Source organism: Fusarium poae, chromosome 3 (assembly GCF_019609905.1).
Source record: "Fusarium poae strain DAOMC 252244 chromosome 3, whole genome shotgun sequence".
Lineage (NCBI taxonomy): Eukaryota > Fungi > Ascomycota > Sordariomycetes > Hypocreales > Nectriaceae > Fusarium > Fusarium poae.
The window spans coordinates 5,933,282-5,959,587 of NC_058401.1; the positions used below are offsets into that span (position 1 = coordinate 5,933,282).

Consider the following 26,306-nt stretch of genomic DNA (forward strand, 5'->3'; position numbering starts at 1 on the left):
ACTGGCTTCTTGTTGCTGGACAGTCGGCCAGAAGACCATTAATGGAATAAGCGTCGATCGGCCTCGCAACAACAAGATATGTATACACATAAGCGCGCAAGATGGTGTAACCACGCCGTCCTTCCTTCAGATGCTGGCGAGCACATGACTGTGGTATCGAAGCCCCCTCTTTTTTCGACATCATCAATTGTTTATTTCTTTCCCACCTTGCTCTTGAACATACGACAAAGCTGTATCACGAGCAAAGGCCAGGTGGGACTGATTGATGTTTCAACATAGCCTTGGATCTGATGGCAAATTCGAAGCTTCCACGAAATTGCTCTTCTCCATGGTCGTCCATCTTGTCGCTCACCAGTCAATCGATAACAACGTGAGTCTCATAACTTCCTTCCGGTGATGTTATCTCGTTCCAGCCACATATTGTATATGCCGTAGGGCCTAGGGACTCCTAGAAAGGCTCGTGCCTCTATGATCTCATGAAAGAAAATATGCTTATGTGCCCACAGTAGTTGCCTACTGGCGCACCAGGCGGCCTGCGTTATAAGTAGGTAACCACACGCCCGACGAAGATATCAGCAATGCGTCATCAGGGGCTGTTTGAGGAGCTATGCCTTTCCCCCCGCAAGAAAATAACCCGTTAAGCAACACATCTCGTGATCGTTGATCTCGTCGACGCTAGCAAACTACAGGTCGAGGCGGGCATTATGATGCTTTTTGATTACTCGACCCGAGTTTACTTGGGCCACGACAGCTTCCCGTATGGCTTGAGGGACAAGTGTGTCGAAGCTCTCCTTGCAATGCCACCCTAGGCATTCTCCTCTCCGACATGGCTGGCCATCGTTATCCAGGCAGCAGTTACCTGCCGCTGCAGGTTCTTGTACAGTATTCGTACCCGACGACCGTCGACCCCTTAACAGACAGAGAGGTAAGTGTCAAAGTCGGCTTTGCGAATAATTTCATATTCCGCCATACGATCAGCCTTGGTTTCCATCGCCACAAAGATTTGTCCATATAACAGAACCGTGATCCCCTTTCTTTCTTTGCTATTTACTCTTGTTCATTGCTTCATGCTCCTGCATCGACCGTTTCGACTTTGATCATGAATCCTCCATCCGATCCTCACAGGGGTTATTTAGATGAGACCCGTCGCTCACGAACAACCACGGTCCAGAGACACTCACAACATGTACGGCAAACGCAACGCCATGCATTTACTTCGCGAGAGATCTCACAATTTCCGCAAAGTCTCCCTCAAATACAACCGCACGTAACGGACGGCCAAACCTATCTGGTCCAAGGACATCAAGATATACCTGCACGTCAAGACATCCAAGTGTATGCCCCGTCAACAGTCTGGGCACATCAAGGCAGGTATGTAATTGAGGCTTCTTGTAAATGTGTTGTGCACCTGCTGATTCGGGTGAAATAGTGACCTTCAGCAACACGACGACGCACAGGACCGGGTAACTCTCCCAGGCGACCACCCTCTGTTCGAGGACCCTCATAGAAGGACTACCAACTTCGTTGACTCTGGGCAATGTCCAGGAACCCGTTATGCATCGTACGCCGATGACGCTGAGCAATGTGGGGTCACTTCTGCTGCCAGGGCCATCACCCATTTTGAAAAGCAGTTCTCTCATGGTGCTAACCCCAATACCTCAGCTCAAGACGTCCAGCAAGGGAACACACCATGGCCTTATCCACAACGCATCGACCCGAACTACCGCGACTATCCACTCGCAGTTGAGTACACCAGTCGTAACGGCAAGTCGTCTCGGACCCGGCGGTGAGGAATTCCTTGAGGTTTACATCTTGCCACGACCACTGAAGCCCATATTGGATTTTGATGTTGTGTCTCTAGTTGGCGTTTAAACAAGGGATTGCCATCGACGGTCGGTTTTCGTTGCTTTCATTTTTGCAATTTGGTTTCTTCGTGGCGTATAACTTGTGGGCTTCTATTGGTGACGCATCGAATATCGAAGATGGTTCCAAGATTGTTTCTTGCGGAGCCACTGGAGTCTTACATGTATAGATATCATCTGATTATAGTTTGTGGCAATACCTTCATCAATAACATCAACCTTCATCTTGATTTTTCTTGGGAATAAGGTGTGGGGGCCGATAGACGGAATGTATAATTTCCAGACTAAAAGCAAGCTCTCAAACAGAGCTGTTGGTTGCTAGAAGCAATAGTGCGGCACCAAAAGACGTGCATGTGGCACACAGACATGAATGATTCGCATATATGCTCCATGCAGTAGTCGAGGATAAATCGTTCCATTGAAGACAATGGTGCTATACACCGATGCTATAGTTAGTTGGTGTGCGCATCAATCCAAACGGGAGAACTCGAGGCGCCTTTTTACTGCCAGTGTCTCAGCTGTTGGCGGTAATCGGCCAAGGAGAGTGTGCGGGACAGGCCCATCGAGATAGTGTATTGACAAAAAGAGTCATTGCATAGACTACTCGACATTGCTGGTTCAGGCTATCCAAGCTGACTTCACTGCATGTACTCTACCATCGGGGACGTGTGATGCGATCCTTGCAGGATCAGCGACGGCCAAGGAGCAGGCCAACCTCAGTTTACCCCAGTCCAGTCTGCCCAACAACCGCTTTAAGTCATGTATTGTGACTTTCTGGGCATTAAGCCGGCAGTTTGACGAGGGTTTATCTGTGGGCGTGTATAGTGATTTCCAGTTCCTCCAGGTACCAGACATGGGTATGTGTGTTGAAGAGTTACAGCCTGCTTGAGCTGAGACTGGGATAAAAGCCACCAACCTCTTTGTCTGGGGAACACTGTGGTATAGAGCGTCTCACACCAACTTCGTCAGTGTTGTAGCAGCTGCGAGTCCGTCATGCGCATATATGGTGGTTATCATGTCAGCAGCAGAGGTGGCTTTGAAGGGGGAGGGAGAAGTTAAGTAGCTGTGCAATGCCACTTTTACTTCCCCCATTTGGATCTCTTGATGTTTTTACCACCGTTGGGAAGCTCCTGATGTAGCTTTCATAGCGACCAACTGGTTTGTTCACCATTGGCCCATAAAGGGTTAATGCATACCAATTTCAGCTCAAATCACCTTGGCCATATGGCTTCTGCATCCCCTTACATCTGTTTTTCGTTTCTTTCCACTCCGTTGCTTTTTTTTTTCATTTTCCCTCAGTCATATGAATGTACCCGCTCGTTCCATCATGACATCAAGACGCTGTCTGCCTTGTTCGTCTACAAATCCCAAAGATGGCGAAGCTTCATCATTGGCTCTCCAATCAGTCAACACATACCCGCGGGCTGCCTTGCTGCCTTGGACCTGATCAACTACCAAACCACCTCGGCACTAGAATCAGCTCAGTGTCGATGCACAGTCGGAGCAGACAACTTGATCGCCAGCAAATTAAAGACCAGTGTTCCTTTTCTTCTGTTCAACAGTAATTCCCCTGTGGCCTCAAATATCTTCCAACAGAAGCTTGAGACTCCCAGACTTATCAGTGCTTGTATGTCTTTGCAGCACTACCCTTGTCGGGCTCATCCTACTGGTCGGCAATAAGGAGCCGCCTGTCTTGTCTCCCACTCTTACTTTTATTTAAGCAGATATCGAAATCATCCACAAACACCGACACCCTCTTTTCCATCGCCGGTTCTGTCATCGGATATCTCCTGGCGATTCCTCGTTGATTGTTGAAGCTTGTTGTGTGCATCCCAAGGCGCTCAGATGATAGCTACCTGACTCTCAGTAGGACGACGTACCGCCACCTCCTCACTTGCTAGCAGTACCTCATTACTCCATCCTTCTCTTGCACGTTTGGCTGTAGAAGTCTTTGTGATATTCTGCCTCGCGTGGCCCTTCACAACTTTGGGAAGGGTTACCACTTGAGAGCTGACCACATAGGCCGGCAATATCCCTACTCTGGCGATCGAACGCCCCATCCACCATCACCGAGGAAGGCCACTGGCATCAGAACCAGATAAACCTGTATTTTCTCTCATTATAGCGCCGTTGACTACCTCTTCCAAGGCTTTTTTTCGTCATGCACCCTGATAGCGAGCTCCACGGCCGTAGTCCTGAGTGCATAGCATGCTCGCAGGTATGTGTTTTGGAAGAGACAAAATGGATCTGTATCAGCTGCAGGAGGGCTCAGAGGCGAATTCGAATAAGTAATGGGCCCCCTAGCCCAGGCGAAACACCCTCAACTGTTCGCGACGACCCTTATGGGTCCGATTACGAGCTTGTAACTGGCGACCACCCTACCGAGATAGCAGTCCAGGACGGTATTCCAAGAGACTTCGTAAGGTGTTGACCAGATGTGTACAATATTTCGCTAACATGCACAGCGTGCTTTCTGTAGCATTTGGATCAGCAAGGGCGACTCCGTGGGCTATCCTTCTCGTATTGATGCTGAACAAGGAAGCGGTGAAAGGTAATGCTGTAATGTCTTTCCCACAACGATCGAGATACTAATCAGGGCAGCGGGGTTGAGAACTGCGATGTTGAACAGAAAGGTCAAGGCCAGAGCCAGATTATAGGCGACCCAGATGAAGATGTTGAACCCATGGATGTTGACTATAATGACGAAGAGGTCTACCAACCGCAGGGGCTTGTCCCTCTTTGGATGTCTGAAGTGACCAATACATGCATGGGCGCAAGACATAGTGACATTGGGCAAGTGCTTCGGCAATTTGACCTTGCCTTCCGGTCCGAGGCCCCTTTGGAGACTCCTGCAGCTGATAATGATATCGAGCTCTCAGACGACACTGGAAAGAACGAGTAGCTCCGGAACCCGTGGTAGATATCTATATCTATTCGTGAGATAAGATGATTCGCGAAGACTGAAAACGTCTGGAGGTTTAGATGTTCGGTGAGCAAAGATATCCCACTCCAGTTTGCACCTTCTAATCGGGGCTGTTGCAGTTTCCGCAATTCATTTCGTACGTGAACTTCGATCGAAGGGCAGGTGCCTCCCGCTGTTGGCAAGCGATCCATTGCATTACAATAAAACGACTGGGAAGGAACTATAAGAGGCGCAGGCAGGCAGGCAGGCAGGCAGGCTTCTTGCACCGGGCGGCTGCATAATAGAATAGATGGAAAAGAATAGAAGAAGAGGAGGAGGAAGATGAAGTCTCTGAAACAAGGAAAAGGGGAGTACGTGCTTTTTGATAAGGATTGTGCTTTCTGTCCTCTTTTCTTGGAGTTATATGGGTGCCTATGGTCTGCTCCTAAATTGTCTGAGCTTGAATTGTCTCCTTTATGGCAAGGTTTCTGTAGTTGGGTGTATCTGAAACGAACGAGCGAAAAACCTTGGTTATGGGCTGGAATAGTTCTTGCATCTCTTCCTCAGGTTAAATCTTCAGCCCTGTTGGAAACCCGGGCCAATCGCCTTGCCTATGAGTTTACGCAATTATTCGTAAGGTCAAGGCTGTGTAGAATAATTGCGGCCTATTATTATTATTCTTCTTCTTTTCTGTAACTCAGTCCTAATTGGTAAAGATGAGAGGCCAGTGTCGCCACTTATCTCCTGCGCAGTGTATCTCTACGCGTGGCGAGTTTACCATGACGTCCAATCGTTGTTGCAGTGAGGAGAGTGATCATCATGAGGCTGAGTTCTCGCATGGGGATGCCGACATCGTGTAAGTGACATCCCTGTAGGTCTGTTGGGATCATGCATTTGTAGCAACACAGCTGAAGGGGCAAAATGAAAGGACCAGGCAAGTTCAACGTAGGAAGAAAAGACTTGGGAAGTGATCTAGAGGACGAAATAGGGGGGCAGTGAATAATAAATGAGAGAAACCATAACGCACTATGAACAAGCCACTTCAGGGTCCGGCAAATTGTTGTCCGGGGTTAGACTAAAGAGCCCCGGCCGGGGCGGGTAGTCCCACTTTGCCTGCCGGGGCCGACATCCTCGATTCAGCTCAACTGGCCACTTACACTTGCAGTTATTCGGCGGCCAAACACAACTCAGCCAAGAGAAAGAAGGCCGAGTGCTCAAGCCTCCTTGTTTACAATATTTCCAGAACCTCAGTTTTGAACAAGACAATACTGAACCCCGTCAGCTCGGTTTCGATCTCGATCTCGGTCTCACCGAAGGGCTTAGCAATCAATCAACCGCAGAGGACACATACTAGTAACCACCTGCCGGGCTCATCTTTCTTCTTGTATATAACAAAAACATTGGATCCAGCCGTGGAAAGCCCATATCCCTTGTCATTTCAGCCTCTGGAGAGTATCTATTGCCTAGTTTTGCAGCTGCTAGTTCGTTCAGCATATGAGTCACATAAAGTGAGGAGCAGTTGAACGGTGAATCAGCATCGACATCATATATAGCTGGGTCACTGGATGATTCTTGGAGTCATTCACGCTGCTTTCATTGCGGTACAATTTTACGGCTGATACTTCTGCCTGAACCGACCTTCCACAAGAAAACCACAACCTATCAATGTCGCCACAAGCTTCCCACCATCTCAACGCAGGCAACATGAAGCCTGTGGAACTAGATGGAAGAACGGGCGAGGGTGGCGGGCAAGTCGTTAGAGTCGCGATCGCCATAGCTGCTTTGACAGGGCAAGCGGTCACAATCATCAATGTGAGAGGAAATCGTGATCGTGGCGGTGGGTGACGCCTAAATTTATACCGCAACATCATCGGCTAATATCCTTCAGGTCTCAAAAGCCAGCATGTCACCAGTATCCAGTATCTTGCGGAGATAACTGATGCAGATGTTGATGGTCTAAGTGTAGGATCCAAAACTCTCACGTTCGCACCAAGACGAACAGCCACGGAATTATACCAACGTACTATTAAAGTATCCGCAGAATCGGGTTCTGCAAGTACTCTTCTCATACTCCAAGCTATCTTGCCATTCTTGGTCTTTGCGGGAAATGACTATGAGGAGCCAGTTGAGCTTCAAATCTCCGGCGGGACAAATGTCTCATTTTCCCCCAGTTTCGAATATCTGGATCAGATACTGTTGCCAACATTAGAAGAACGGTTCAGCATCCATATAGAGAGAACACTGGAACGTCGTGGGTGGAGCATGGGACCTCAGTCGAGAGGGCAAATCAGTCTGAAATTTCACCCATTGAAGATTGGCCAGAGTTTGCGATACAAGGCCCCGCGAAAACTAAAACACCCCGAATCCTACGACGTCAAGGCTGTCGACGTCAGCATGGTGGTGCCTGGTAGCGTGCATGAGAAGCTCCAGGCATCACTGACAAAATATTTGGAAGAACTGTTCCCGTCAACTGAAATTTGCTTCAAGCTTACTGAAGACACGAACCTGGATTCACGCTGGTACATACTCCTCGTCGCACATTCCACATCTGGAATCCGATGGGGACACGACTGGCTCGGATCTCTGCCGAAGAAGACGAAGAGCAGGGATCAGTTCACGGATCAGGTGTCAAAGCAACTATGCCGAGGTCTGTATAAAGAGGTAGAAGTTGGGGGTCAAGTAGACGTTCATCTTCAAGACCAAGTGGTCGTGTTCCAAGCACTTTGCGAAGGCTATTCCTCGTTTCCCCGGGGTGACAGCCCAGATGAATCATCTTCTGTGGCGCTAATTGATGGTATGGGAAACCTTGATATTGGAGACGGTAGAATGAGAAAGGAAAAGACTCATGGGCCATTTGGTTATGGTTCGCTACATTCGCAAACAGCAAGATGGGTTGCTAGTGAGATGCTCCCGAACGTGGAGTTTTACAATCAAGGAGACATAGTCAAGGGCGCAGGTATATCGATGAAATAGACCTTTCAGGCTCGGAATAGGGCATACTTATGAGTCAACAGTAGTTCATGTTGAGCGGATATTAACCTGATTCGATAAGTTTAAACGCCAATTAAAGCGTTGGTTGAGCGGAGTGCATTGGCTGTGACGTGGCCAAGGATGGCCTCGCAGCTGTAGTGCTACTTGTCCTTACTAGATAGAAAGGCATTGCACACTCAACATTCGAGAGTTGAGTTTTATGGTGTTGGCATCGCAGCATCGACTAGATTTCTGGTCTTTCTCGAGAGATCCCACCATATAGGTACCGATCCGACTGGCTGTGTATAATGGCCTCAATGATCCGTGCTGCACTTTGATTCCAAGCCCAGGATTAAAGCGCAGTCTGAGGTGAAGTGGCATCACCGAAACGGAACTGCGACCAACCGAAACTACCTTCATGCAATGTCCAAATTTGTTTTCCCATATCCTCACCAGCCGCGCCTGCAGCAATAAAGGCAGGCATGAGGTGGTCCATAAAAGGATGTGCTTGCTTTGCATCTCCTCTCTTACATACCGCGGCCATCTTTTCTTCACGGGCATCAGGGTTGGCCTCCACGGCCTCCTTGAGGGCGTTGTCGAAACTCGCAACGTATGGGAGCGGTTCTGTGTTACCCTCAAACATGTGGTGCATGTCTTGCAAGTTGTGCACTGACATCCCAGCACCGATTATGACGATTCCCTCGTTCCGAAGTGCAGAAACGGCGCGGCCAAGGGCATAATGAGCATGAGGATCTTCGCTCTTGAATAAAGAGACCTGGACCAGCGGAACGTTTAGAGGATTCGCTTCAGGGTTGAAAGCTATGGCTTGTCAGTATATATATCTGACAAGTCTGTTCAGCACATGTACCAACGTGAAAGCCAGAAAACACGCCATGGTCTAAGCCACGTTTCATTCCATAGGACTGGATTCCGGCTTCTGAAAGCATCACCATGATCTTGCTCGCAAGCTCAGGGCTTCCTTTGTTCGGATATTCAGCCTTGTAAAAATGATCAGGGAAGCCATAGAAACTGGTTGCAGGTTAACAGAGACTCGGAGTAAGATTCAACGTAACACACTCATAGATTAAGTCAGTGTCAACTACATTGTTGACATGGATACTGTGCTCTTCTCCCATCCAATGTGCCGAGAAAACGACGACAGCTTTTGGTTTGACTTGATGTGTGATTTCTTTGCCAATCCGTTGAAGGACCGGATATACAGGATGCTTTGTGTTGTATTGAACATCCGGCTTCAGTTTGTTAGTCGGTTTGTTTCTAACCGTGGGGGAAACTTACACCGCCATGGCTAAAGAAATAGACAGGGGCTTTTGTTGTTGAAGCAGCTGGCGGGATCGTCTTTTGTGCGTTGTACCAATCGACTCCGACCCTCTGCAATGTCGACGAGAAAGCTTTAAACGGCGATGCACCGAACCAAGCAATTATGGCTACAGCCATAGAAACAAAGCCGATCAATACTCGGAATAGTAAACGTTGAGCCATGATGAGTCAAGCGGTGTTGATAGTAGACTCTTGACTGTAGTTCAAAATAGTATCAGAAACGTTACTATTTAGGATCATGCTCCTTTTACATGCTGGTGAATCGTATATCCAAGTATCCTTTCCGGAATATCCGCCAGTGGATCTTTTTAGCTGAAGTGGGATGAACGTGATACTAAATCAGCCCATCATGATAGTTATCGTCATCGTCATGGGTGTTTCCAGCTCGGGTTGTCGATAGTGGAGAGATTGGCGAAATGATCAGGTCTGTGCTGTATGAGATTTGCGGCTCGTACAGAGTAACTGTCTGTGAATGGTGTGTGAAAGTTCACTGAGACCTAGGTAGGTTAGGATGGACAATGGGCACAAGTGGTTGAAGTCGTGGTTTTCTAAACTAAGTGCTACCTAGGTACCTGTTGTAGAGAAACTGCTGTACAGGCTTAGTTGAAGATTCATGGCCAATACAAGGAAAAGAATACGCTTCATTAATAAAAACAGTCCCAACTAAAGGCCTTCTATTATCCTACCTAGGTAGGTAGGTAAATATGAACAAATAACGTTACCCTATATGCCTTAGTACTGTAGAACTCCTAAGCTTAAGCTCTAGCAGAACCGGATAAACTGCCCCACAAACAGGAGCTACCTCCAGTGGTCCGTTGCTGGGTGCAACTGCCAGATTGGCCCGCCAAAAAGTCAACTTCAGAAACTGCAGGGCAAGCATCAAGTGTGAAAGGGCGGCTCATCACTTAATCATCATCTTTATCCTCTTTGTCCGTCGACAAACATCGCCAACCCGGGATCGTATCTCACGCCATACAATACGGTCCATCCATCAGACACGCTCTGACTGTGATACTAGCGCTTAATCATCTGTTTCGACCTTCATCATGGCTCCTCTTATCCTTCACAACGTCCCAGACGATGAGTGCTATGTCGGTGACGACGGCATCAAGCGACCTTACGCCATGTATTTCAACCAGTATGGCTGCCTCTCCTCCCTTTCAAACCAACACTAACAAGATGCGCAATCAGACAAGATGCCCCTCAAGGAACTACACGATCACGTCGCAGCGCCGCCGAGTCTGGTTCGTTTGGTAAATCGACCCGTCGTTCGCGATCGCGTACCGGAACACCAGCTCGCAGCCGCGAGAATCCCACGCTAGCTGCTGCAGATAAGCTTTTTGGCGATTGGGTATCGAACCAAGCGGCCGCACCTGCTCAGACCGTCCAGCGTAAGAGCAGCGGTATGATGCAGGAAGAGACTGCCGCCCAACGACCTGTTACTTCTACGCCCGTCGAGCTAATCCTCCGTGGCTACCGATCGTACACGCAACAGTACGCTGCCATCTCCCATTACGAGTCACTTGCGGGCGCGATTTTGGAGGATTATCCCCGCGAACCTCCTGCCAGCCAACGCCGATACAAGTCCGAATTACGCGATCCTGCATTCACGCGACGCCGTAACCTCACAGCCGACGAACGAGCCTTGGTGAACCGCGCCGATGGTGGAGATCATTGGGTCAAGGTTACCTTTGAGAGCAGAGAAGCTGCCGAAGCCGCAACCTTTGCCAGCCCTCAAAGGATTCTGGGACATCTTGTGTACGCTGAGCCGTACCGAGGAATTCCTCCCGCCAAGGACGAGGCCTGCCCCGATATTGAGGTTGTCCCTGATCACCCCCGATCACAGAGCATGCCGACAGTTCCTACCGCGAATGGTCGCAAGAACTTCAGCGGGCCAACATCGTTTAACAGCCGTCTCCTCGACCTCTCTCCGCCTCATTCACAAACCTCCAGCCTGACCATGGACACTGGAACTATCAGTAACTCGCATGCCTCTTCCGCTACGATCACTGAGCCTCCCCCTCTCCTTAAAGCCACCACATCGACCATTGAGCCCATGGAGATTCGTGGCGAGGACAGTATTTTCTGTCGTCGCATCCCGACCGCCCGCCGAGCTACCATTCTTCCTGCCGAGCAAGCCCTTCTCCCTCAGCAAACCATGATGCAGCGAGTGATTAATGCCATTCCTTTCATTAAATGGTTTGGTGGCAGCATGATCGGTAACGAGGTGCCGCGAACCGAGACAGGTGAATTCGATTGGAGCAAGGCAAGCTTGTACTGGAAGCTCATCTGGTGGCTTGATGCTTGGATTGGACTGTTTGGGGGTGATGTGCTCAACGCTGATAAGGATGATTAGAGGACATCTATTCGGCAGTGTGAGTACAAGACATCCTAGACAGGCGGTCCAGAAACGCCATAGCATCGGTGGGTAGCAGAGCTAGAATGTACGAGAGACGAAGAATCTGATCATCGACCACGGCGTAACAACGGTCATGGCGTAAGGCGTGTTATGGAATGGTACCATTGGTTTAGTCGCTTATTTAATAGACATGGAGGATGAAGATCCGCATAATGTTTGTATACTATCAATCAGGAGCAAGCCCTGCAATCTATTGCTGCCTCTCGGTGAAGAAAATGTCTTGTCAAAAAATGCCCACACAAACGCCTTTGTACATGATAACCCAACACGATCGTAACTCAGTAATTCAGTAATCCGGCCACTTAAGTTGGACTTCTGTCTTCATCGCCGCTCCACGCAGCTGCAGAGCTTGCGTCTGTAATTAGCCCTGGCGACTTTGGTCTTTTCTCCCCAGAAGCAGGTGATACGGATCGCCCTCTTGTTTCCTCCTCTTGCTCGACAGCAATGTTCGGTTCACAATTTTCATTGTGTCTGTAGCTATTTTGTATCTCTTCTACTTCACTGTCTGATTCAGCCACAGGCAGAAGCAATTCGGATCGGCTTAATTCATCATCGTCGTTCCCTAAATCTTCTGCTCGGCCAACTAGCGAGTCATAGGTTACATCTGTTGGTATCCGGCGAATAGGCTGTGGTGAGAACGGTCTTGCGTTGCGCGGCTTGTTAAAGTCTGTTGAGAAGACGCTGTCAGTATCGCCGCCACCACTGGGTCTCATATCGGAAGCCAACGCAGCAAGTGATTGGTAGCGTTCTGTATCCATCAAGAGACTGTCACCTCTAGCGTGGCTCCTGGATAGTTCTGATCCTGTATCGGCAAGTATGCTTTTGGGTGGGAGGATTGAAAAGAGTTTTGGTGTGTCGCCGCCACCACCACTGCCCATATTTGCGCTGTCTTCCTCGGTTGCAAATAAATCCTGTCCCTTTTCCAGGAGGTCGTCTAAACCGCCTCCGCTCCACCCTTTTCTTGCGAGACTTTCGAATATGTCCACCTCTGCGCGTACGAGGCTGCAGCTTGCGTCGACAATCCTTCCGCTTGTCTCTTGACTTTCTCTCAACAGCGTTCGTGCATGATCGGCATGTAACGTTGTCAAACCGTCCAGTTTCGTAGTCAAGTCAACCAAATGTGCTCTAAATCGTCCCACGTCTCGTCTTCGCTGTTTGTGCAGCTTCATGCCCTCCTTCTCCAACCGCTTGATCTCTCTGCTCTGAGCTTTGATACTGTGTTTGTACGTCTCCTCTTCATCGTCAATAACGGTCTGCCATTTGTCCAGGTCATGGAGAAGCGGCACTTCGAAGGATCGGTATACTGTCTCGGAGAGAATCTGTTGATGGTTTGCGACGAGATGGTGCACTCCAGAAGCGGACATGAGCATATCGGCGGTGCAGGAGCCCTTAGTCGAGAAGCTAGCCGTCATGTTGGTCGATCCAGAAGGCCCAATAGGCTCAGCGCGAGCCTCTTTTAGTCTGGCACATGCTTCGAGCGCTGAGCCGAATGTCGACGCAGCAGTTGACAGTGCAGCGAGAGCGAGACGGTATGACTTTGCTGAAGCGACGAGGTCAGAGTAAGCCTGCTGGGAGTTTTCAAGGTCGGCTTTTGTGAGGACAGCATGTGAAGATCGGGGAGGTGGTGGGAGTGGTAGGTTGAACTGAGATAGAGGGTTCGTAGTCGATGCAAGAGAATAGACGGGCGACCCAGGGACGGGTGGTAGTTGTGACGGTGTCGGTGACACTGGACGCGAGGCTTCGGAGGTCATGTTTGTTTACTTTGGGCGGACGATCATCGGTGTGAATCGGCTTGTGTGGATTGCGAATCGAGGATGTTTTGAGAAGACGTATGAAAGTGTTTTAGCAGAGTGTTGAAGCCATGAATAAGATGCGTCAATTTGGAAGGGTTAGGTTAGGTATCGAACAAAGTTGTTGATTCCACCAAAGGTTTCGGTCGGTTGGCAAACGTTGGAGAAGACCGTCCGGGATCAAGGGTGCAATGGTCCGCTACAGAGTTCCCCCACTCATGCCATGGAAACCTCCAGTGCGCTACTGTAAGCGATAGGGCACTCGGTGGCCCGGCCTAGGTTATCATGCACCTCTACGCGGCGGGCATTGTAAGGCGCCCAGCCAGTGGTGGAGCGGAGCGGAGCGCACGTCATTTTGGCGGCACCTCGTCTTTACGGAATTTTGTCTGGAAGTTAATGAATGTTTCTTAGAAAATCTAACTACGGAGGGCATAAGCGATGAACTTAGTAGATCAGTGCAGGATGATTATACCAACTCCTTGATTCATCTCTTTTCCCCAAGCTCTATTGTGTTGCCCTCCTAACTTGAATGTCATCACGGGATTGTCATGATCGAGGGCCACCGGGCATGTGAAGTCAGCATGATTGGTCTTTTCTCAACCCGTGCCAGTATAATGTGATGAAGACATTCCAAAGTCCGGAACCGTAGTCATCAATATCGCGTCTGTTTTCTCCTGTCCCTCTTTGGTTGTTAAACTTCAGCAAACACAAGCCATCTAAAAACCCTCTTCCTGAATCTTCTAGTTCTTAGGGGGCAACTGCTTCCTCAAGAATGCTTCCACCTCGTCAAGCTCCTCAGGAACAGCAGAATGTCCCATACCACTGTGTAAAGTTAGTATATTGGTTTTGAATAATACAGAAGTGACTTACGGGTAAGTCTTCCATGCAACATCGTAGCCAAGTCCCTTGAGCAGGTCGGCACTCAGCTTTCCACGCTCGCAAGGGACGATAGGGTCTTCTTCGCCGTGAAACATCATGACAGGAGTCTGGCGGTTGGCATCTGTAGGCTTGACTATGTCGGCAAAGGTCTTGGACAGAAGCAACCACGAGGAAAGGCCAAGGATGCCACCCAGCTTGCTTGTGCAGGTGAGGCCAGCAAGGAGAGACATAGCACCACCCTGGGAGAAGCCGCCGAGAACGATGCGATCAGTGGCAATTCCCGAGTCAATCTCTTGTTGAATGAGATCGTGGAAGTACTTTTGGCTGAGCTTGATACCTTCTATGTCCTCGTTACGAATGAGAGAGTCGACGTCTCCACCAAGTTGTTTCTATGCCATGTCAGGTGTGTTTTCAACGATTAAAAGGGACTCTTACGATATCAAACCATCCAGGCATTCTCATTCCCATGTTCTGTCTGTGTTAGGTCAACTCTTAACGCACCTCTCGGGTATAAACTCACTACACTGATGGGGATTTGAGGTGCATGAGGCAGGATGAACTTGACCTCATCCAACTTCTGTCGCCGGCGCCAGTTTTCAACAGCGCTCGCCCAACCATGGCCAGTGTCACCGAGACCGTGAACAAAGATGACTGTAGCTGTGTGCCGGGATGCCGCAGGAAAAACGAGCGGGGCGATTCTTCCTGAAGACATGCTTGCTTTCGTCGTCTCCGTTTTGGTACTGACGAATATTTCTTTCCAGATCAAGAGAACCAGCAACGGAAGGGCAAGAATGAAGAGGTAGTGGGAAATGGATTTCGTAGGTGAATTTGTGTCATGCGCTTGTTTGCGATCATTGGGCATAGTAGAAGTGGACGTTTAAGCTGTCCACCCATTGGGAGTTTTGTCAAGGCCAAGTGGAGTTTAGCGGTATCTTGGGTTGCGAAGCGCCCATATACCATGGCAAGCTATTTGCCCTGCACTCGGAAGCATCGTTTCGAAACAGCAGCAGCGCCAAGTGGAGCAACTCAATACGTACATAGTTACTCTCGTTAGTCACTACCATCGCGGGTTAGGGGGGTTTTTCAATAGGCTGTCCCCTATGATGTTAACCTACTAAGAGGGTATATAGACTTAAGGCTATTAATACCCTTATCTGTAAATATAGCCTCTAATTAATTACCTTATTAAACTAATAAGACTATATTAAATAATTAAGCTATTAATTTTAATAAGACTATTAAATTAATAACTATATTAAACTATTAATAGACTATTAAATTAATTAATTAAATAAATTAAAATATAAGAATTATATAATATAATATATTATATAATCTTTTTAATTATTATATTATTTAAAGTTTATAATTTATAAAAATTATAATTATAAGAGATTTAAATCTATAAGCTATAAGCTATAAACTATAAACTATAAACTATAAGCTATAGGCTATAAGCTATAATTATAATTATAATTATAGCTTAATTATTATATTATTATAAATTAATTATAAAAGTAATTATATATTAAGTTTTTACTTTTAATAATATATATTATTTTAATAAAAAGTATAAATCTTTAATATTAAAACTTTATTAAAAGTTAATAAAATAATTAATAATTTAATAATTAATAATATAATTATAATAACTTAATAGCTTATTAATTTTAATAAAAAGTCTAAAGGTTTAATAAAATATATAAAATAAAGCTAAATTAAAATAAATAATTTATATAAAATCTATATATAAAATAGATAACCTTATTATTTAATTAAATTAATAGTAAATTAAATTTCTAATAGCTAATTAGTTAGCTAATAGGGAATTAATAAGGTATTAATATATAATAGGTTATTATAGGCTATGTTAAAAAACCCCCCTAACCCGCGATAGTACCTACTAAACTAGATAGGTAGGCTAGTGAGTAGTAGAAAAATAACCTCCTAAGTCTTAGGTTATAAAAATAATAGTCTTAAAGCTATAGTCTAAAGAGCAGAAAATGGCATACTAATTTCGTCTTTTAGGCTTACAGCGGCCAATTTTTCTGATACCCTAAGGATAGGTATGGATAGAAATTGATGCAATAGAATTGTCTGTTCTTTACCGTTGGTCAGCACGGCGCTCTATGAAACCAAGCACCTAACATAGCCATGAAGAGAATAGACTGAAACCTATGAGTTCTCGATCAACTACCTGACATTACTTGATAGGTAGTTGGTCTTTTATTCAGTAGGTATTGCTTTAAAAAGCAACGGCAAGAACAGGAGTGGACGTTGGATTAAAGAGTGGAATCATGTTGTTCAAACCATTTTGATTGGCTCAAAGGCTCGGCCCGGTACCCGCTTTTCCAGCCGCGGTACCGGGTATCGTAGACCTCCAGAAGAACTTTTATTATTATTAATGACATTCCACAATAACACCTAATATTCACATCCAGTAGCGATACGTAAAGGTATGCAGCTACGACAGTCATACCGTGATTATTAAGGTCCTGAAAGCTTATGGCTACAACTGTGATTTCTTTATTCCAATAATAACGGCTATGACTGCGGATTCTGATTCCGCTAGCGGGGGTTCGACTCCCTCCGAGACCTTATTTTTGTGTCTTGAATTAAAGGATATCTTTTTCTTTGATAGGTTCATCTATTGCTCCTATATGAGTTGGCCGTTGCCAATACGTTCATACACATCCTTTGTTGAGTAGATGGCCTCACAAAGTGTATCTTCTGTAGGCAACAAGCTTGACGTCTCGCTGTCTCCAACCAAAATTATGTGATAGCGACAGAGCAAGGCTAGCAACTTGATGGCTGGCGTTGGTCCTTCCAGTTACTCAACCCAGCCTCTCCATATTAGGTGGTAGGTACCTAGTACTTTGACCATTAGATACGCGACGAAGATCTTGAAGTTGAGGCGTGCTCAGTTTGAGATGTCCTAGTCTTCTTTCTAGGATATTTTTTCTCTTTTCTGATTATCAAGGTGACATGAATAAAACAGGAAACGCGTTTCATTGTCTGATCTTCTTATCATACTGTGTTCGTGGATTGAATGGAATCTTGAGACAAGACCCTCTTGACCCTGAAACCACTGACACGTTAGGGGTCGGGTGGCTGGCGATGGCACGTGCACGCCCAGTAATTGGAGTGCATGGCATCCATCTCTAGTGCGTGAGTGGGGTGATCCGAGCCCTGTAACTATTTCTCCTCCATCGTCACTCTGCATCTAACTAGTGCACCCATCTTTCAGTCAAATCGCGTTGGACAAGTTCAAGTTTGAGTTCCTGCATTATTTGAATCCTTCTTATGCTCGTGTAACGTCATTCCAAAATTTCATTTATATCTCTATCGGATTGCTTCAATGTCAGAAGAGTTGACTCTCCCTCCTCTCCCTGCTGTGTCTTGGGATGAGCAGTCCCAAACTTTCAGCAACAACCCTCGGAAACGCGTCCGCAATGCCGGCTCCAAGCACGCGCCTCCCTCGGGCTTCAACAATTCAAGCGATCCCGCCATATTCTCTAGTGATGATGATCCCGCGTTGGACAACTATGTAGAAGGCAGGCGAAAGAAGAGATACATTGGTTCTTGGTTTCAACAGCACCCCACTTCTTCCGACTCGACCTTTAGTGAGATTCACGTTCCTAAGCAGAGGCGCCCATGGACGCGACAGGCAGACAGTGGTGTCTTCCTGGGCAGTGATGGTAATGAGAGCGAAGACATGCTCGAACCTGTCCCTGAAAACCCCAAACCCAGACTGCCCCAGCTTGATCGCGTGGTGCGCCGCGTCTCAAGGGCTGAGCAAGTTGCACGCGACAAGGTTCGCACCTGTCTTGAGACAGGCGAAGAGACAGTTGACTTTTGGTCGATGGGGCTGGAAGATGTCTCCAACGATACAATCAGTCCTTTGTCCCAGTTCACGTGCATTCCCATCGTCACCAAGGATGTAGCCTTTGAGCAAAAGGACCCGGAGCTCAAGATCTACATGGCCCAGAACCGGCTAACACGGGTTCCTGGTGCCATCTTTGACTTGACCTATCTCACTATTCTCAGTCTCCGCCACAACAAACTCACTGAGCTCCCTCCCGGCATCGGTAAACTACAGCATCTCAAGGAGCTCAATGTGTCACAAAACCGTTTGCGACATTTACCAGTTGAGTTGCTGGATCTATTTGCATCAAATAGCAAACTCGACACGCTTGTTGTTCATCCCAACCCATTCTGGCAACCAAAACAGAGCCTGGAACAGAACGAGGGAAAGCCCGATAATGTGCTCTTTTCTCACACAGAGTCAGAACCTTCTTCTGTACCATACTTGGTGAGTCGAGTGTTGGGCAGGTCTCCTTCGCAGCTCTCTGATACTATGGGACGGGCCATCTCAGACTTCAAGTTTCCGACAGACCACTGGAAACTCATCTTGCCTGTTGATAAGGGAGAACCCGAGTTTTCACCATCAGCATCCGTCTCATCCATGACAGAGTCGCAGCGTCTCCAAGGGGCAAGCCGCGTCCCGAGTCTTCTGGAGACAGCTCTCCGAGCCTGTTATTCTACTTCTCAGCTTTCGGAAATGGCGGTTTACATCCCCGAGGGTCTCAACCACCTTAGGAGGCTTCTGGAGCGAGCACAGCGGCAAAAGGAAGCCGGTGGGTTGACTTGTGCACATTGTCGGAAGATGATGGTTATTCCGACTGTCGAGTGGGTTGAGTGGCGAGAAGTTCGAACCTGTAAAAAGGTCGACTCATCTGTCCTGCGGGTGACACCGCTGAGTATGGCAGAGGGTGAGAGGACCATTCCGTTTATCCACCGAGGATGCTCATGGCGATGCGGGCCAGGAGAATTGGATAAGAGCAGTTGGAGTCTGCCTAGAGGGAATCTTGTTCCTATCACTGATGAGAGAAATCAGCAAGAATGATGGGTAAATGGCGCTATATATATAGTAAAAGCAGATTGACGAGCGCATGAATGATACCTTATATTGTCTTTTTCTTTCGTATTTATTTTTCTGTAGAGATCCACCTTGTGTTTTATGATACCATGATGAAGGTGTGGATGGATGGTTGACCAGGACATCTTTCCAGGACACGACCTGATAGTCCGTCTCATCCTTTCGCCGTCTACAAGATCAGTTGATTCCATTCTGGTTTCTGTCGCTGGTCACGCATAAATACAGATTGTAACAGCAATATGACAGAGATGTCTTGACCCTAACTTTGGAAACCTAAGTATATCAATAGCACGAGAATAAGACAATCGATTTTGACACGATCGAGACCTATTGTTGTCTCTACACCCTGTGCTTAGGTAGTTACATATTATGTGCCTCATGTTGCCTCTTAGCTTGGCCTACAAAATCATTACTTCTGATGAGCATGTAGTTAAAGACATGGCGCTACAGCTGGAGATTTACGTACAGGTAGCTAGTGTGCCAGGATTTATTCTGAAGCTCGATGGTAAGATTTTGCGGATCAATCCTTCTTAATATATGAGAATAATGCAATTGCATCCCCATATCACAATCTAGACCAAGCCAAAATGAGCATTTGTTGGATTGGCAGCCAGAAAGAATTATGTTGCTCCTATCGGAAACATGACCTATAATTTTAGCAACTCCATAATAGATCTCTATTGGTCTATCTGTCACCAGAAAATCATCAATGGGCCTGGTCTTATATGTTCTTTGTAGTATAACGGCTTATTGGTATGTAGCTCTCCGTGCCTATATCCCCCCTGTAGAGTGTTCGGGATTGCACTCACCGGCATGGGCGAACCATGTCGCCAGAGACACTCCCCTCCTTCTGTTTGGTGCATAGATAGACGTATCGTTCGTCAGAGGTATATGGCTCGGCTTGAGCAATGATCATAATGTTCCTGCGCGAGCATGGCGTTTTCCGTTGTAATGGCTCATGGGTTTATAGCATAGCTGTGGAGGGTGGACCAAAGCAATTCAAAAGTTGAACGCAAACGACTATGCACCGCACCGTGCACGAGCCGCACCAGAGAACGGTTTTTTCAAAGACACAATTATCCTTCGTTCGAAGTCTAATCCCAGTCGTCATCATCACTGTCGACGTTTCGTGATCTTCCAGCAATTCCGGTCTTGATAGTCTTGCCTGCCAAACGGTCTTCGGCAGCATCCTCAGCGGCTTGCCTCCTCTTGACAACGCGCATGTCGGAGTCAGGGACAGCACCAACCTCAACCAGGAGATTGTCGATTTGTTGCATCCCTGTTCGCACGCCCCCGATAGTAGCCAATGTTACGATCTGCTTGACAATATCTCCCTTGTTGTAAACCAGAATCGTTGGGCAGTTTCGGTCGGGGTAGTTCTCGATGGCCTGGCTGGCTCGGATTTCGCAAAACTTGATTTCGCCGTACTCCCTGGCCGCTTGCCTCCATAGTTCAGTCAAGACTCGAGACTCGACATTCGTTCCCATTGCAGACGTAAGGTTGACAAATACTGGCCCGTTTTTTGATGCGTCTGTGACTTCGCGCTGGTATTCGGGCTTTGAAAGAGGGTACACGCTTCCATGTAGAGCTTTCTTTTGTAGACTGTTCAACTCAGCCATCCGCTTTTGACGGTATTGTTCCAGGAAAGCCTCGTCTTCTTCGTCTTCTAGCTCGTCCAACTCATCGAGGTCCTTGCCTTCCAATCGATTCTCATGTGCTAGTCTTCGTCCTTCAAGAATTGCCTCCTCAATCATTGGAGTTGGGCTCGGCGGCTTCTCAGGGATAACTCCATGTTTTCGAAGAATATCATTCCTTTGGCGGGATCAGAGCTAGCCCAGAGTCATGGAGGGGTAGCAGATACTGACCATTCTGTGTCTGCGTTTGGGTCATCAATTGGAACATTGATGCGCTGTTCCATGGGGTTAGACATTTTGAGTGATTACTCCTTCAACGGGCGTCTCCCTCGTTTATGTATTTTCTGGAAAGTGGCAGCCTAGGTATTGTACGAGTGTAGACTGATGCAACTCTCTCTACAAGGGACTGACCAGGCAGAGCTATCTAATCCATGCATAACTCGCATAAGCCCCACCAAGCACAATTGGTGCACAAGCTCCAGCTCTCAAAACGGCAGTCACGTTGCACCGACATTGACCCGGTCGCTCCTGCCCATCACGTGTGTGGGCTATACAACCCTAGCGAGCTAGTCCACTTTCGGCCACAGGAACCGCCTCAGAGGCAAGAACGAGTCGTCCCCCCAGAGCCACCAAACTTTTCCTCGCTTACCTCCTCCCACCCACCTTGCGAGCCTCAAATCTGTTGCCGGATTTCGTCAAGCTTTCCCATTCTCGCAAGTCACCGACAAGAAATTTTCGAGAAAATCAGACAAGATGGTAAGCGACTGCCTTTTTTCTGATACCTTTTACGATGAATCGATCACGAGCGATGGATGGGCAACGACTACGTGTGTGAAAAGAGGTGGAATTGTCGACTCGAAGAAACTTGCTGCCCGTGTCAAATGTTACAAATTGATGGAACTCGACTTCGACGACATGACGGACGATTGATGGGACACACCGAGGATACAGATATGATGATGGAACAAGTTCGCTAACATTCCACCCCCCAGGTTCTCGCCGTTGATCTTCTGAACCCTTCCCCGGCCGCCGAGGCCAAGAAGCACAAGCTCAAGGTACGATAGCATCCGGGCAAATTTTGTATCATCACGACAATCGATCTAACATTACCAGACCCTTGTGCCCGCCCCTCGATCCTTCTTCATGGACGTCAAGTGCCCCGGTTGCTTCACCATCACCACCGTCTTCTCTCACGCCCAGACCGTTGTCATCTGCCAGGGATGCACCACTGTCCTCTGCCAGCCTACCGGTGGTAAGGCTCGCTTGACTGAGGGCTGCTCTTTCCGAAGGAAGTAAACGCCTCGCGGCGGTTATTTCCTTGGGCACTCATGACTCTTACGGTTCATCTCATGGTGGCCATCTCGGATCTGCAAAACACAACATCGACATGGACGGATAGAACAGCCGACGTTGCGAACACTCACCAAAAAATCTTTGCAGATAGAAGATGGAACACCCAGAATAGGGGCGTTTGGGGTCTCCGGATATCTTGCATGGCACATCATTTCTCTTTTGTTTTTCCGTTACGCGCCTTGTACCAAAGAGTCGTCTGGAGGCAGGAAGGAAAAAAAAGCACTGCATGGGTGGAAAGCTGAGAAAGCCTTCACGAGTGTCCATGCTGGTCTCAATGGGTTGGCTGGACATGAGGACGTGGAACCGTTTCTTGATGATCGCTTCATACCCAAGTGCAGTGGGTAGCGGAGGATGGTCACTGTGCTTTTGCGAAATTCACAATGGTTTCCACATCACTTTCTTCTTGACGTGAATGCTTCTAGTCGATGATTGCGTTGTGTTGCTGTCGGGACTGTCGTAGAGCACAATCCTGTGTTTTGTATTAATATGATACCGACCGCTCCTATCTCTACACCAGGGACTCGTATAGCCATCGAATTCGACTTACTTGAAAGCTAGTCGGGGATGGAAGGCGTCATCGATAGTAGGACTCGACCCCTCAGCCGATCGACATACCTGGCTGCTGACTTGCCGGATGACTAGACTCAGAGACGACCATCCGCCACAGAGCGCCTCAGGCAACTCAGCTGAAGCAGAGTCACTATAGAGTTAGGTATTTTTTCACGAACCTGGGGAACTAATTACCCCGCGAAATATCGATGGAATCCGCATTTTGCCTAAACACCTAACACATTGGAGTTTCAACTATAGTCGATGGTCATTGGACTGATTGACGGATCTTTTTCGAATTGGGCTTCTATCTAGTCAATCAAGATCACCTTGGTTCGTGTTAGCTTAACCCGACAATGCTCGGCGTCTTCAGAATTTGATCAATGTGAGAATATTGATATGGGTGTTCCTCGAAGTTTAATGTGATACTGGTTTGTGTTATGATCGTGTGACCTTTTTCCTCAACCAATTTCTCAAATTCAAAGGCAAATTCGAAGTGGACCTCAACTCCGACAAGCAAACCAAACCAATTCTTGTCGATCATGAAAGAGCGCTATGTAGAATTTGCGTGTTGGATAATCTATCGCCACCGCCTTGGTTCAACGTATGCAGCTTAGGCAGCCAGGCTCTCTTCTTGCTGATCAGATAGATGGGGCTTATCAGATGAGTCAGCGGACCAATGAAAGAGCTCCCAATCAGTCACTTTACGCGAAAGCCGCACGCTAAGATCGTGTCACTCGTGAAAAGTTCAGACACCCCGGAAGGAACTCTTATTAGTTGATTGGCTTGATTATGCCGCTTGTAGGATCGTCTCCTTCTTTAGCTTTTTGGGGTCTTCTTGGGTCAGAACAGGGGCTCTTCACTTTCGGAACCTGCCAAATTTCCTCACCCCTGGCAACAAGACCTTTGTTCTGACGGCTTGTTCCAGTCTCCCCTCTTCTCCTTGCTTCATTCTCTTTTGAACCCTTGATATCCTCCTCTCGATACCAACGTCATTTGCCTTTACAGAGACTTCTTTCTTTCGAATCGGCTTAAGACACTCTCCACTCAACAAACACCTGAACTCTGTCTCCGTGTTACTATTTTCTGTGACACAGCCCTTGCTTACTCGATCATCACCACTGCGACGTCATTGCTCAGCACATCGTATTGATTGTTGGTTCTTTCTGAACCAAAGAGTTGCCTTCAGGTTGTCACAGTCTTTACACTTTTGCATCATGTCAACTCCCCGTGCCAAGCGCCAATTTGCTGGTGCTTCAGCCGATCCCTCTCAGCGCCAAATCACCTCTTTCTTCAGTGCTAGAACTCCAGCTGAGTCTATGGCTGCCGAAGCTGAGAAGCCTCTCCAGCCTGTTCTCCCCTCGACGGTCCAGGCAAACCTCCTCAGCGTCGGTATGCGAGTTCGCAAGTCCGTTCCCGAAGGATACAAGACAGTCGGAACTAGTGCTTTCAAGCTCTGGACAGACAATGCTCCTCCAGTAAACACGACCAAAACTACCGCACGAGTCCCTATTAAGGGCGCCTCTCGAGAACTTCTCCCTTTCTGCGGAATCAACAGAGTTGGCGGCCTGGATACGCAGCCCGATTTTGAACGAGAGGATGATGTTCCGGATATCGATGCAATTCCCGAGCTTACCATGTCGCAAGAGAGTAACGAAAGTGTTGGGTCGTACGATGGATCTCGCAAGCGAATTTTTGATGAAGAGGAAGATGAGCTGGTTGAAAGCCGCGCCATGGACGTCCAGAGCAACTCCCGAATTATGGCTATTCCCGTGTCTCGAAAGGGTGCCGGTTTGAGGGGGTTCGTCTCGGACAACCGAAACTCTGGTTCGGATTTCGAAGAGGCTGATTTTCTTGTCGATCCCGAAATGGATATGACTAACTAAACCATCACTTGTTACGATGAGGTTCGACAGAGTCATTGCACGTTGTCATGTCAACTATGCGATATGTTTGGGTTTTGCAACGTTGGTCGGCGTTAAGGTATATATCAATGCTTCAGAGCGGTTGTAGATTTATTAAGTGTCAAAAAGTCAATGGAGCTCGCTGTATGCTACATGGAATTATACAGAAAGGTCAACAAGACCTACAATTATTATTACTATCCTTCAACTTACATGCCCACGAAGGGCTCGCGGAACTCGAGCAAGTCTCTCTGTCCGTAAAACTCACCAGCTACCGTCAGGATCATGTTGATGGTAGCGCGTAGATTCGCCCGTAATCGCTGTTTCGCGGCCTCCTTCGCTGTGTCTTCGTCGTCCTCTTGAGCCCCTCCACTATTAATTTGGGCGAGCAATCGTTCTTTCGCTGCTTCGAGGTTCTCGTCAGACTCGGGAGCAGCAACCTCACCTTCTTCGACATCCGAGTCTGATGCGGTATCCATAGCCACGTCTTCCTCTTCGTCTATCTCACCTTCCTCCGCATCAGGCTTTGACAGTGAACTCGCCGTGGGCTCTGTGACTTTTGGTGTTTGTTCGACTTCATGTCCGGTTTCAGGTGGCGTGGAATCGTCTTCGTCCTCCTCTGCGCTGACGGCACCTTCGACCTCCATGTCTTCTGGATCGGCCATAACGTCTTCGTCACTGCTGCTCCTATCAACAGCTTCATGCGCGCCAAGCCCACCTTCTGCCAACTCTTCTCTTAATGCCGCCATTTCTGATAAGCTTCTGCCCAAGAGGACTGCTCTTCGTCCCAGGTCACGAATCCAACCAATCTCAGCATAGTTTAGTTCGCCCCTATCTGGCAGTCTCGCAAGTAATGCCCAGACCCAGCGACTCGTACGTTCTGGAAGTGTGTACCCACGGCGAAGAAACTTGCCGCCAAGCATAATGCGCAGTATTCGCAGCGTCGTATCTTTGGACATATGAGCAATCTGAAGTGGGTGCGGATCAGTGTCGCGTAAAATTCGGGACCAGGTGGCTATCACAGAGGTTTGATTGTCTGCAGGGGCTTCGGTCTTGAGTTGTGCCTTTGCGAGACGAGAACGGGCGTTCTGGGGAGGGGCGGTATGGAGGATAGTTCGTAGGTGGAGATACTGGTCCATGACGGAGGCAAAGTAGGCTTCATGTATAGCTACCTCTTCATCGTAGCTGTCATCATCATCTTCTGGGTATTCTCCTTCTTCGTAGTTTCCCTCGTCGTTCGCTTCATCAGGCATCGCCATGTACGCGCCATCCTGGTACCAGCCTCGAGAATCGCCAATGCCGTCGTCGTATATGCTCCTGTCGACGGGTCCCTCTCCATCATCTTTATAACCACCGCCAAGTTTGGCAGGTAACTGGGGCCCGATCTGGACTTTAGGTGCGACGAGTAAATGGGGGATTCCGGCAGCTTGTTGTCTGTTATACTCACCATATCAGTATTCGTGGTCTGCAAGGTCGCGATCTTCAGCAAAGACAATAGGGGCGCGGTAAACAATGTTTGACCTACCGAACTGAATTTAGATACGCCATGGCATCTGCATCGTCCTCGAAATCAGACTCTTCGCCCGCGGGAATCGTTGTCGCATGCTCGTTGTCTGCAAAGACATATTTCTGGCCCCAGGTCGGATCAATGCCAGAGTTTTGATGCTGTCGCGCTTTGCCGCCGTGCCTCTTAGATCGCTTTGGTTTAGGCTTTGAAGCATCGCCTTCGTCGACATCCTCGAATTCTCTTTTAGTCGCCATTTTATA

At 47.9% G+C, this 26,306-nt stretch overlaps 13 protein-coding genes across 13 annotated transcripts; 7 read left to right on the forward strand and 6 right to left on the reverse strand.

Annotated features, from left to right (window-relative positions):
- Positions 1–826: 826 nt before the first annotated feature.
- Positions 827–1,790, forward strand: FPOAC1_009396 (uncharacterized protein; the record flags this gene model as incomplete). Its single annotated transcript, XM_044853822.1, has 4 exons — positions 827–925; positions 1,137–1,186; positions 1,246–1,371; positions 1,430–1,790. 4 exons carry the CDS (start codon positions 827–829, stop codon positions 1,788–1,790), a joined length of 636 nt encoding a protein of 211 aa, XP_044706492.1.
- A 2,233-nt stretch (positions 1,791–4,023) lies between these two features.
- FPOAC1_009397 (uncharacterized protein) lies at positions 4,024–4,764 on the forward strand (the record flags this gene model as incomplete). Its single annotated transcript, XM_044853823.1, has 4 exons — positions 4,024–4,080; positions 4,135–4,281; positions 4,328–4,413; positions 4,464–4,764. 4 exons carry the CDS (start codon positions 4,024–4,026, stop codon positions 4,762–4,764), a joined length of 591 nt encoding a protein of 196 aa, XP_044706493.1.
- Positions 4,765–6,429: 1,665 nt separating this feature from the next.
- FPOAC1_009398 (uncharacterized protein) lies at positions 6,430–7,737 on the forward strand (the record flags this gene model as incomplete). The annotated part of the gene is made up of 2 exons (XM_044853824.1): positions 6,430–6,601; positions 6,653–7,737. 2 exons carry the CDS (start codon positions 6,430–6,432, stop codon positions 7,735–7,737), a joined length of 1,257 nt encoding a protein of 418 aa, XP_044706494.1.
- A 349-nt stretch (positions 7,738–8,086) lies between these two features.
- Positions 8,087–9,234, reverse strand: FPOAC1_009399 (uncharacterized protein; the record flags this gene model as incomplete). The annotated part of the gene is made up of 4 exons (XM_044853825.1): positions 8,087–8,553; positions 8,603–8,763; positions 8,812–8,984; positions 9,031–9,234. 4 exons carry the CDS (start codon positions 9,232–9,234, stop codon positions 8,087–8,089), a joined length of 1,005 nt encoding a protein of 334 aa, XP_044706495.1.
- An 884-nt stretch (positions 9,235–10,118) lies between these two features.
- Positions 10,119–11,428, forward strand: FPOAC1_009400 (uncharacterized protein; the record flags this gene model as incomplete). The annotated part of the gene is made up of 2 exons (XM_044853826.1): positions 10,119–10,210; positions 10,264–11,428. The coding sequence occupies 2 exons, from the start codon at positions 10,119–10,121 to the stop codon at positions 11,426–11,428; spliced, it is 1,257 nt and encodes a 418-aa protein (XP_044706496.1).
- Positions 11,429–11,793: 365 nt separating this feature from the next.
- FPOAC1_009401 (uncharacterized protein) lies at positions 11,794–13,242 on the reverse strand (the record flags this gene model as incomplete). The annotated part of the gene is made up of 1 exon (XM_044853827.1): positions 11,794–13,242. One exon carries the CDS (start codon positions 13,240–13,242, stop codon positions 11,794–11,796), a length of 1,449 nt encoding a protein of 482 aa, XP_044706497.1.
- Positions 13,243–14,021: 779 nt separating this feature from the next.
- Positions 14,022–14,872, reverse strand: FPOAC1_009402 (uncharacterized protein; the record flags this gene model as incomplete). The annotated part of the gene is made up of 4 exons (XM_044853828.1): positions 14,022–14,103; positions 14,152–14,549; positions 14,596–14,631; positions 14,681–14,872. 4 exons carry the CDS (start codon positions 14,870–14,872, stop codon positions 14,022–14,024), a joined length of 708 nt encoding a protein of 235 aa, XP_044706498.1.
- Positions 14,873–17,518: 2,646 nt separating this feature from the next.
- On the forward strand, positions 17,519–19,066 carry FPOAC1_009403 (uncharacterized protein; the record flags this gene model as incomplete). The annotated part of the gene is made up of 1 exon (XM_044853829.1): positions 17,519–19,066. The coding sequence occupies one exon, from the start codon at positions 17,519–17,521 to the stop codon at positions 19,064–19,066; it is 1,548 nt and encodes a 515-aa protein (XP_044706499.1).
- A 1,127-nt stretch (positions 19,067–20,193) lies between these two features.
- On the reverse strand, positions 20,194–21,029 carry FPOAC1_009404 (uncharacterized protein; the record flags this gene model as incomplete). The annotated part of the gene is made up of 2 exons (XM_044853830.1): positions 20,194–20,911; positions 20,965–21,029. The coding sequence occupies 2 exons, from the start codon at positions 21,027–21,029 to the stop codon at positions 20,194–20,196; spliced, it is 783 nt and encodes a 260-aa protein (XP_044706500.1).
- Positions 21,030–21,486: 457 nt separating this feature from the next.
- Positions 21,487–22,029, forward strand: CRP6 (40S ribosomal protein S27; the record flags this gene model as incomplete). Its single annotated transcript, XM_044853831.1, has 3 exons — positions 21,487–21,489; positions 21,726–21,788; positions 21,847–22,029. 3 exons carry the CDS (start codon positions 21,487–21,489, stop codon positions 22,027–22,029), a joined length of 249 nt encoding a protein of 82 aa, XP_044706501.1.
- A 51-nt stretch (positions 22,030–22,080) lies between these two features.
- FPOAC1_009406 (uncharacterized protein) lies at positions 22,081–22,744 on the reverse strand (the record flags this gene model as incomplete). The annotated part of the gene is made up of 3 exons (XM_044853832.1): positions 22,081–22,444; positions 22,634–22,640; positions 22,702–22,744. The coding sequence occupies 3 exons, from the start codon at positions 22,742–22,744 to the stop codon at positions 22,081–22,083; spliced, it is 414 nt and encodes a 137-aa protein (XP_044706502.1).
- Positions 22,745–23,852: 1,108 nt separating this feature from the next.
- On the forward strand, positions 23,853–24,521 carry FPOAC1_009407 (uncharacterized protein; the record flags this gene model as incomplete). The annotated part of the gene is made up of 1 exon (XM_044853833.1): positions 23,853–24,521. The coding sequence occupies one exon, from the start codon at positions 23,853–23,855 to the stop codon at positions 24,519–24,521; it is 669 nt and encodes a 222-aa protein (XP_044706503.1).
- A 227-nt stretch (positions 24,522–24,748) lies between these two features.
- Positions 24,749–26,300, reverse strand: FPOAC1_009408 (uncharacterized protein; the record flags this gene model as incomplete). The annotated part of the gene is made up of 2 exons (XM_044853834.1): positions 24,749–25,973; positions 26,065–26,300. 2 exons carry the CDS (start codon positions 26,298–26,300, stop codon positions 24,749–24,751), a joined length of 1,461 nt encoding a protein of 486 aa, XP_044706504.1.
- Between the last annotated feature and the right edge of the window lie 6 nt (positions 26,301–26,306).